This window comes from Rhea americana, unplaced genomic scaffold (assembly GCF_003343005.1).
Source record: "Rhea americana isolate MKP2758 unplaced genomic scaffold, rheAme1 scaffold_58, whole genome shotgun sequence".
Lineage (NCBI taxonomy): Eukaryota > Metazoa > Chordata > Aves > Rheiformes > Rheidae > Rhea > Rhea americana.
The window spans coordinates 4,747,094-4,757,790 of record NW_028186734.1 but is presented as its reverse complement, the minus strand read 5'-3'; the positions used below and the strand labels follow the sequence as shown (position 1 = coordinate 4,757,790).

Genomic DNA, 10,697 nt, shown 5'->3' with positions numbered 1-10,697 from the left:
AAAAAAAAAAAAAAAAAAAGACTTCTACAGAAGTTACAGTGGATTTGTTCAATCAAACAAACAGTCTCTAGGGAAGAAAGTAGGGATTGTTTGCTTTAAGGTTGGTAAAGCTGGTTTTCAGAATATGTTATCAGCTGTGTAAGCATTAATACAAATGTCAAATCTTGAGAAAGAGATTTAAAAGGCAGAATATTTAAAGTATTTCTGTGGTTTTCCCCTTTTATACCATCTTTGACAGTTAAGACTAGCGCCAATAATAAATAATGTACATACTTTCCTCCATATGCATGAAAAACAACTGATTCTTTTCCTGTGCTGATGCAGCCCGTGATGGTCTCCAGCATCCCAGCATTGACCATCTTATACAGAAGTAAACGTGTCTTAGGATCCACCGCTTTCTCCTACAAAGGTGAGATGAATACTCACTTTATTAAGGTCATTAAAGTCAAACAGAAGGAGTGTTTCAGAGCATTTATATACTGCAGATGTCTACATAGAAAGAATAACATATTAATYGATACAAAAACCTCAAATGAAGCAAAGCTAAACTGTTCTAGCACTGTGATCTTTACTCCTTAAGATTTAATACTCTCAGGTAGATTGTAAGCTGTGCAACATAGTATTTTACCAATTCTTCACACAGTGTGGACACTGTCATTTCTTAAGAGCACTTCATATAGGTTTTTCACTCTTAAAAACAGTGAACCACAATAGCCTGAATATTTTATCTTGCTGTTACTGGTGTAAAATGAATATAATAAAACACACAAGTTTAAAGAGGTCCACAGCAGGCACTACCAAAGGCCCTGCTCAAGACTGGGCCTACAAAGCATAACAATGGATTTCCTAAGTTATTAAATTGTGGAATTTAGCCGGTCACTTCATCATCCTGACAGGATCACCAGAACGTTCAGCTGTTACACAAAATAAAGGATACAAAAACARTTAAAAACATACAGCAGTGGAGTGCTCCTTCTTTTCATGGAGCCTTGCACTTCGACGTTCCTCAGAGTACGCATGTTGCTTTAAGGCATTAAAGACTTGATTAGACAGCTTTAGGTCCATCCCAATTCCATCACCAACTTGGAATTCTGGTGCAAACTACAAAGAGATATAATAGCATTTTAAGCATTACCACTAGCAGGCGTCCTCCCCGCTCCTCCTCCCCCACAACGCGCGCACACACAAAAATAGCCTAAGCAGAAATTTCTTGTTCCAATCTGCAAAACCTTAAGGTAAATTAGGACCTAAGTGATGGTATTCCACAAAGTGGGTTTCACAAAAGTTAAAAATACATTGCTCTAAATTCAAAAATCAAAATTCAGCCTCAAATAAATGAGATAACCTAACAGCCTGCAAAAATAACACTTGCAGCATTTCCTTATTTTCAGGAGCTGTACCAATTAAGTTAAAGCAAATTTAAAGGATGGATAAACAGATTGAAAAGATGCATATCAAACAACTGAAAGAACTTGCTCAAGCACCAAACTTGCTGGCAACTTTTTTTTTTTTTTTTTAATCAAAAGAGTTTTGTGCAAGTTCTTGAATCTCTTTATTAGTATACTTAGCAACGATTAACAATTAACAACACATTAAACAAAACGCACAATCCAAATTCCTACCCTGAATAACTAATCCAACCACTATGTTGCTTTTGTTTCTTCGGAGAGTTAAAAAAATAAATAAATAAATAAAATAATACAAAAAACATAATGCATAAAACACAGTAGCACAGAAACACTAGTTCTTTAATTACAGCATTCCAAGCATTTTTGTAAAATATATTTTTATATCTATAACACAAAATTAATTCTCTGTAGTTTTCACTTACATTTTCCATGCGAGCAGTGTTCTTTCTTCCACATACCACTTCATCATGCTTAGTAGTAATGTCTTTTCCCTTTCCTATGAAGCCCTTTTTCGGGGTAGTAGTAGGTTTATCTGCCAGTAGCAAAAAGACTAAGTCAAACTCTACATTTCAGTAAATATAACTAATGTTCACAAAGGTTTGATGATGTCCACAAAAAGCTCAGCTGGTTAGAGCGTGGTGCTAATAACGCCAAGGTTGCGCGTTTGATCCCCGTATGGGCCACTTGTTTGAGGGTTGGACTAGATGATCTCCAGAGGTCCCTTCCAACCTTACCGATTCTATGATTCTATGATTAAAAGCTGTATAACTTTTATATTTAAAAAGAATAAACTTCAGTTGTGTGATCTTAACACAGTTGTCTTCTCTTATCCTAAAGCTGTCAATTTCTTTTGCTATGTCGCGACTACTTCTATGCTTTCTCTAGGGTGTCAAACACTTTTGACACACTGCAGATGTAATATGACGTGCAGATGCCCGATACATACTCTGGATAGATGTAATGACAACAAACATATCCCACAATACAGTTCTTATATGGTAATTATTATTTCAGATTCATCCACTGAAGCCAGAATACTAGAAGAGAGAAATCTGAAGTTACCAGATTAACTTCCCGCACAGCAGCTCGCAATCAGAAGACCTGTCTTCTTTACAACCAGTCCCCTTACATTCAGGGAACCTAAGTATGGCATTTTCTTAGGTCTAAATACGTAACAGGAAGTTTTTGTACTGTTTAGAGTTACCACATACCTGCTCTGTAAGGATCGTGACGAGTATCCTGCCAATCAACCCCATCCTCTGAACTGTCACTGTCAAAGGGATGCACCTTCCGATAATTTTCAAAGGATATAGAGACTTGAGAAACAAAACACATGTTTATGGTTATCAGCAATTCACTACTTCCTCACAGCTCTATCACCTTAAACAGAAGGTCATAAAATATCTCCAAAGCACAGATATCACCTTTCATAAGGGTACCTTTGCTATCTCCATTGAACTTTTTCTCTTCACGCCGAAGCTGTGCATCATATTCCCGGTCAAATTCCATCTGCAACATCTGAGCTAACATTAGGTCACTTGATGTGTCAATATTTTCTCCTGTAATAAATGGTCCTTCAGTAACACTGTGTAACATAAGAAAGGATTTAAAACAAAAACTTAGCTGAAAACAGTAGTCTAAACACAAACATCACTTTATATCATTTCATTACTTTATAAAAAAAGATCTAATGCAGAGCTGCACAAAAACTAATGGATCTAAACAGAAAAAAAAACAAACTCTAAGGAGTAACAGAGCTCCATCTCTTTTTACCCCTCCTTTACAGTGGAAACATTGCTTCAATGCCTTTATTTACCATTCTGTAAGAAGCATCAGTTTCCAGTTTTAAGATGCCATTCATGAAAGAGAGGCTTACAGCTGAACTGTGTTACATTGCTCTGCTTCACAGAAAAGATCAGGGGCAGAAGTCTTTGTATGAATTTAGAAGTAGTAAGCTTGTGTGTTSTGTTTTGAGCTTCTGAATACTGAGACGATACTAATGATAATATATATGAACAGCAGAATAGGTAGTTTTCAAAATAACCTAGCACACTATGAACAACAGCTCATCAAAAAAGTTTTTCCTTCTTTTTTGACAATATTTCCCTAAATATAGCTTATGGATTTGCTTAAAGCACCCTAAACCTTAAAGAAAGCAGCAGGAAAGGAGCAAGGACAGTAAAGAGTCCATAAGAAAAAATTTTAACACGATTTTAACATTTAACTATATTCTTACACATGAAATACACTGTAATAAAATCCACAAGAGATAGATGTTGACTAGACAGCCATCAAGATCATTACTCTAAGATTTAAACTTACGCAACCACTTCAGGAAAAGCAGCATTTTCTTCTTCCAGCTGCAACTCTTTTGCCAGCTGTTCACTCATTACATCAGCAAGAGAACACGATATTGATGTAGGTTTAGGTGCTCCCCAGGGACACTGTGAAAAAACATTTTCCTCAAGTTGACAGAAGATGTAGAGTCAGTCCCCACTAATCCCCTAGACGTCACCGGCTACAAAGCGGGCTCATACAATTACGCAAGATTTTGTCTTCTATAGGCACTTAGGGGAGCATGATTTTCTAAAGCACAGAAAAAYGTCGAGGGGCGATTTCATAAACTCGGTAGAGAAAAAGAGTGATTCAAAGGGTGCCCATGGTCAATTACTAACTGCAAAAGAAGAAAGAAGAAGGAAGAAGCCTCGCGTTTTTCGGCTGCAGTGCGCTCCGAAGGCACGGGGCAGCCTCCGCACGCACCACCAGCGCGGCACCAGGAGCGAGCTTACACCGTCCCCGCAGCAGCGCTCCGGGGAGAGCGCACCAGCACCTTCCCGCACCCCGAAAGGACAAACACCGCAAGCGGCTCCGCTACGGGGAGAGAGGGCGGCGGCCGGGCCCCGCGCCGATAACCAGGCGCCCTCCGCCTCCCGGGCCCAGGCGGGCGCCCCCGATAGCGGCCCCAGCGGCTCCCGGCGGGCAGATAGGGCGCCCGGCCCCGCCGCCCACCTTGCTCTGCCAGGCGGGGCCCGGCCCGGCCTCAGGAGGGGCGGCGGCGACTCCCACCGGGTCCATCTGTGCGCGCAGCGGGGCGGCGGCGGCGGCAGAAGCTCCCCGCAGGGCAGCGCCGCTCCAAATACAAACCCTTCCGGGTTCCCCCTCCCCGCTCCTCCCGCCTCGTCACCTGCCCTCCGGACCTCTCATTGGCTGGCGGCCTGCGGGCGTCACCCGCCCTTCCGGTGATGTCGCCAGGAGGCCGGAAGCGCTCGTGCCCGGCACGCCGGGGAGGGACGGGCGGGCAGGTAGGTAGGGAGGGGCGCCCGCGGCGGCGGGGCTATATCGCGTTTACTGTAGTATCGTAATTAAAACCTGCTGTTTTCCGGAAGAATTCTCAGTTAAAGGGGTAGAGGCAATCTCGTGGCATTTTGCTACAATGCCTTGCCGCCTTACCGCTCTGTGTGAGCAGGTTTCCCTGCCACGGGGAAGCGGTGGCTAGGAACCTCCCTGAGCCTGGCCCATCGCCCCGTGTCAGGGCGATCGGTAAGCGCAAGGATGCWGTGTCCTTCCGACCGCTGCCAATGAGCAGCGAGGCAGGCTCGCAAGCGGGGTTGCTCCAGGCTCAGGAGAAGCGGTAAGGGGGCTTGCCACCCCCCAGGCGTCCCCAGCACACACGGGGTACGTGTCCCGGTAAAGCCCGCACTACCAGGGCACACCTGCAAAACCAGCCAGCAGCTCGGCTGTGGGAGAATCAGCTTGGCCAGGCGAGGCCCGCGATCCCTCAGTCCAGGGCCCATGCCTGCCGCAAGTGCCTCCTGGTGCTGGTGACGGGGTGGGCTGCCTGGGTCCGGAGAGGGTCGGGCACATGCCCCCGCGGATGCAGCCTGGGGGCTCAGTCTGGCCCTGCGATCGCAGTGTGGTTTGTGCCTGTGGCCCTGGAGAAGACGGATTCCTTTTTTTTTTTCTTTGCGGCTGCCTTTCTGCGTTTGAGGACTGCTGCCATGCCCTTGCATTTGCCTTGGCTAAATTTACCACTTACATAAATGAGCTGAGTGTCAGAGCAATGTCCTGCTGTCCTAAGAAAATCATTACTTTAGCACAACTGTACAAGCACAGATTAAGAAACACTCTTTTTGTATTTCTTTTGTTCAAAGGGACATTAAAATAACTTAATATTCCCTTGCCTTTTGTTTTTTTAATTTTCAGAAATGAGTCCTTTTTCGTAGCCTTCAGTTCTGCAATCTGACATAAGATTCAAAGCACGTCCTGCTTGAATAAATATTACAGTAAAGGCCTCAATCCCATGACCCTTTAAATGAATGGATCAAGCTTAGAACTGAACARTATTAAGAGGAAATGTTCTGTAAAATGTCACATAAACAAAATTATTTGCCACACATTCACATTCATATCKCCTAATAAAAATGCAGGTAAAAATCTAGGTGGAGCAGAAACTTCCGTTCATATTACTCAAAATATTTCCAAAGCTGTTTTGCAATTACACAATATGTAGTTCGAAGTAGTCATTTGCAAAAAAGTCTGTCTTCATTCTTAATCCAAGTGATTTACAATAATTCAAACCTGTCTTCATGCATTTTGCTGTAGGAAAATATATTACTTTTGGCTGAGAACAAGCCTCCCACTTTTAATAGAAAATGGTGCAAGAAGAACAAAGAGARATATCAATGTAACATTATGTATAAAAATGATATTTCACTAAATAACAAGTCAAAAGTATTTTGATCACATGCTGACATTAGTCTTTGTAGATACCTGTAAACTTTTCTTACTCTTTTGATACAGTAAAGCCTTCTAGGTTGAATTTGTGATACAATACAAAGTATATACTTTTGTCTGCAAAAGATACATTTTACATTTTTACAGCTATTCAGAGCACTTTAACATACACTCTATGAAGCAGAAATGCAATATAATCTACCTTCCATTTCTATTGCATCCATTACTGTGGCATGAAAGTGTCTTTTCAAGCCAGGATGAACCACACCTCCTTTCAGCTCTGGAAATCAGATGTCTGTTTTGGGCCAACTCCTTATGAATCATACAGGATTGTGTCTCATGGACTAAAATGCTTAAATTCGCCTAAGTGCAAAGGGGACTGTTCAGGTGTTGAGCTTTGGCCACTGGCTTTGTCTCTGAGGCAAAAGCAGCAGGTTAGACAGAATTCTATGGTGGGCTGGATTTAGCCTCTGGTCTACCAGTTAGGTTCCCCTCTCTCTTCCTAGTTTAGACTATGCTCATCAGTTCCCTGTTTATGCTGCTTTGTTTTGCCCTCCAGAACCAGGATGTACACGTACAGAGAGAACCCTGTACCTTGAATTACCCGAGCAAAGTTGAAATGACAGCTGCACAGACAGCACCTTGCCAGTGTATCAATGGGCAAGAATGCAGCTTGCCTACACTCTAATAAAAGAACACCCAGCAATCATAGCAAGGTGAGGCACGTCTYTCACTGTTTCTCTGACTCCCTAGGATATTTATAGTTTATGCGTCATTGACATGCATAAGAACTGCTATGAAATCTACTTGTTTACATTCAGTTTCTATTTGCTTTACTTTTTTTTTTCCCCTCTCTCCCAGGGTGGCTTGCAAAACAAGTATCTCAAACAGTACAAGTTAAGCAATAAAAGCTACAGTTTGTGAAATCACTTTTGGTTAAATTTACAAAGCTGCTAAAGGCAGAGAACACACAGGAATTTCACAGGTTGAGTATCCACCATTTGTTGAATGTATTTTACCACAAACTGTTTTTTAACTTGTTGTTGAACATACAATGTTCAGATAGTATGGCTAAAATTAAACACAAAGGAAGTAATTTATTTTTGGTAAGACATGTTATGAATGTTATTTTTGTCAACAAAATGACTGCGAGCTGTAACTGAAGATATCAAGGAATGCTGTTATTCTGTATTTGCCATTTAATGACAGAAAAAGTCCCAAAAGATTTGTTAACTTTCCTTTTCTAAAAATCACTTCCAAAGTACTAATTTTTTACCACAGAAATAAGAAATCTTTCCCCCTATTTTTACTAGAGAATGACTTGGAGATTTAGAGAATGGAAAAGGAAACTTACCTTGCAAGGTAGAGGAGGTGGTTTAAATATTTTACTTAGTGTTTGTTAAATGATTGAGTTAAATACAGACTTAAAAAAGCRGGGTTTTTTTAAAGCACAAAATGTCTTAGTAAACATCCCCTAATTACCAACATTAATTTCTCTTGATGATGGTCTCACTTATTTTTAGTCATCCAAGAACTGCAGAGAATTATCCAAGGATGACAGCTTTTCCAGGAAAAATATGTTACGCATGCATGGATTTCTAATATTAAAAAAATAAGCAGGACAAGAATACAAAACTCAACTCTACCTTTGACAGGCTTCTTTTTTTCTTCATAAAGAAGTTTTGCTTTTCATTTCATAAATGATTTTGAAGATATTTTCAGAGAAAACTACATTGCATCTCCATTCAGCTTCAACCTGATAGCTAAATACAGACAGAAAGATGGTTTAATATAGTATTTTTAACTGAAATTAATTGATATCTTGTCAGAAATAGGGAGCAAAGGAAAATTTTATCTATGTATTGCCTCCCCAAGTACCCAGAGGTATCAAAAAATATGTGTATTCCTTATGTGCAAGGTATGTAAAATAGCTGAATCAAAGTCTATGATAAAAAGCTTGTCTAATGCACAGAACATTGATATGAAGTAACAGATGAATATAAAATGAGATATTCTGGTGTCCACTTGTCATGTGGACACTTATTTCAGTATGAGTCTGTGGTTTTTATAATTCCATCACTTTGAATGTGGTTTAAATGAACTTCAGTGCAACTGTGCCAGGTTCTACTACCAGCAAAGAAATTGGTTTCACCTTTGCATGAGATCCTGTCACTAGTGTGATGTAGCCCAATCATTTACGTGAAGAATGCAGAAAGATTTGTACTACTCTGTGCATTATTCCTCTTCATGTACAACGGAACAACATTCTTCTGGCTTGTAGAAAATAAYTTCAACAGTTATGGAAAATGATCGGCATTTTGTCATGTCACTTGTTAGAAGCAAAACCACACCAATAAGAAAAGGCCCACATTGTTAGATTTTCCTCCCTCCCTTTCCCACTGTAGGCAGTCATGATTATTCCTTTGGTATTTATGTTGCTCTTTGGATATCTTTCCATTTTCTGAAGTGTTTTTGCATCTCTTCTCTAACAAATTGCCAGTTCACCTGGCAGTTCTGGTGAATACCAATTTCTGGTATTGCCCAAGAAACAGAAACTCATCTTGAATGGCAGCCTCCTTCTGCCAGGGCTGTTTCTACACCTGTTCAATCTAACTTACTCAGGTATAGCCTAAAACCAGCTCTCCCTTCTGAAAATTCTTTGGTAGRCAGTGGCAAGAGCATTCTCTATCTGTATCTCTCTTGGAACAACTTTACAAACTTGTCATTAGACCTGTTCAAGAATACAGAGAAACTGTTTGCTTTGACTTAGCTGAAATCAGACTGAGTTACCTGGACAACATTTTCAGCACCTTAGAAAATCTTACCTATTCAAACCTTTCTGATAACAGTCTGCAAATAGTAAAGTCTGTGTTTGCTGGGCTCTCTCAGCTCGGTATCTTGATGCTGGCAGGTAACTCTCTCCATATTGTATCAAAAGGAGCTTTTGATCATATTCCTAATTTTTAAATCCTTGTGCTCTCACATAATAAAATAAACCATTTACATAACATTTGACAGTATAGAGCATTGTAATGATTTACTGATTGATGATAATAATTTTACAGCGATACAACATGCAGCGTATACAACCTAGAACACTTTTTCTGTACCTGAAAACAGACCCCAAAATATTCTACTCTGCTGTTTCCTGGCAGGTTAGGGAAGGTTGACTTACCCAGTAATTTACCCGCAGAATTGGCTCCTGATTTCCCATCAAGTTTAGGGCAGCTGGAATTTCTCATCTTATCTGTAAATTGTTTTTGTAATTTTCCCAGATATCTATGCACAGATAATACTAAGTCAGCATTTCTGATTTGGACAAAACTTGTCCTCATGCTTTATCCATTTTTCAGGCTTTCAGAACACAATTAAGATGGTGCTGTAATGGCATGAGCAGCTCCTAAAGAACATTTATTGACAATATAGCTAATTTGGAACTGCTAGATCTTGCCAGAGCAGCTCCCAAAGAACATTTATTGATAATATAGCTAATCTGGAACTGCTAGATCTTGCCAAAAACAATGTAAGTCAAGTAAAAGATATATGGGAGATAAATTGTAGTCAGACAAAAGTAATTTTGAACAGAAACTCAGTTTACAGAACTAAATTGACTTCTGTGTTTCAAGGCAATATATATTTACAAGCTGAGATTACGTGAGTGTATGTTTAGGAACACATGATGAATAGTACTATGAAATACAATTTGGTACATCCGACTGAAGTCTGTCTTGCATTTTACAAGCCTCTGAAGTACTTAGCTGCAAAACACCATCCATTCGATGAGTTGTTACACTTCACTTGACCTGTGCTTTAAGATACTCTTAACTGATGCCAAGCACACTTTGTCATCTCCCAAACAACTGATAATTTTAACAGCTATACCATTGACTTCAGTAGTATCTCTGTTTTAATCTCTTGGCTGCACATAACAATGCTACTACCTCTGGACAGTGAGGTGGATTGAGAACTGAAGGCTGATTGATTGATTGAGGCTGAAAAGGCAGAGCTCAGAGGGTYRTCATCAGTGGTGTGGAGTCTAGTTGGAGGCCTGTGGCTAGTGGCATCTCCCAGGGCTCAGTACWGGGTCCCATCCTGTTCAGCTTTTTCACCAATGACCTGGATGAGTGGATGGAGTGCATCCTCAGCAAGTTTGCTGATGCTACCAAGCTGGGAGGAGTGGCTGACACACCTGAGGGCTGTGCTGCCATTCAGAGAGACCTAGACAGGCTGGAGAGCTGGGCGGAGAAGAACCTCCCGAGGTTCAACAAGGRCAAGTGCAGAGTCCTGCACCTAGGGAAAAATAACCCTAGGCACCAGTACAAGCTGGGGGCTGACCTGCTGGAGAGCAGCTCTGCAGAGAAAGACCTGGGAGTGCTGGTGGATGACAAGTTGACCATGAGCCAGCAATGTGCCCTTGTGGCCGAGAAGGCCAATGGTCTCCTGGGGTGCATTAGGAAGACTGTTGCCAGCAGGTCGAGGGAGGCGATCCTGCCCCTCTACTCAGCCCTGGGGAGGCCTCATCTTGAGTACTGTGTCCAGTTCTGGGCTCCCCAG

At 41.2% G+C, this 10,697-nt stretch overlaps 1 protein-coding gene and 1 long non-coding RNA gene across 2 annotated transcripts in view; one reads left to right on the top strand and one right to left on the bottom strand.

The window, feature by feature from the left end:
* Window positions 1-4,576, bottom strand: part of RIOK3 (RIO kinase 3) — a 10,355-nt gene extending 5,779 nt beyond the window's left edge. Inside the window, exons 1-7 of the mRNA XM_085319248.1 lie at window positions 4,419-4,576; window positions 3,732-3,853; window positions 2,849-2,994; window positions 2,621-2,725; window positions 1,832-1,941; window positions 958-1,101; window positions 274-401 (exon numbers count right to left, since the gene is read on the bottom strand). Coding sequence (XP_085175374.1) covers window positions 274-401; window positions 958-1,101; window positions 1,832-1,941; window positions 2,621-2,725; window positions 2,849-2,994; window positions 3,732-3,853; window positions 4,419-4,484 — 821 coding nt within the window. The 5' untranslated portion in view covers window positions 4,485-4,576. The remainder of the gene's footprint in view (window positions 1-273; window positions 402-957; window positions 1,102-1,831; window positions 1,942-2,620; window positions 2,726-2,848; window positions 2,995-3,731; window positions 3,854-4,418) is intronic.
* An 85-nt stretch (window positions 4,577-4,661) lies between these two features.
* LOC146587629 (uncharacterized) lies at window positions 4,662-7,061 on the top strand. Its single transcript, XR_014897603.1, has 3 exons — window positions 4,662-4,711; window positions 6,703-6,859; window positions 7,005-7,061. It is a non-coding gene; the product is annotated as an uncharacterized LOC146587629 (long non-coding RNA).
* Window positions 7,062-10,697: the final 3,636 nt, after the last annotated feature.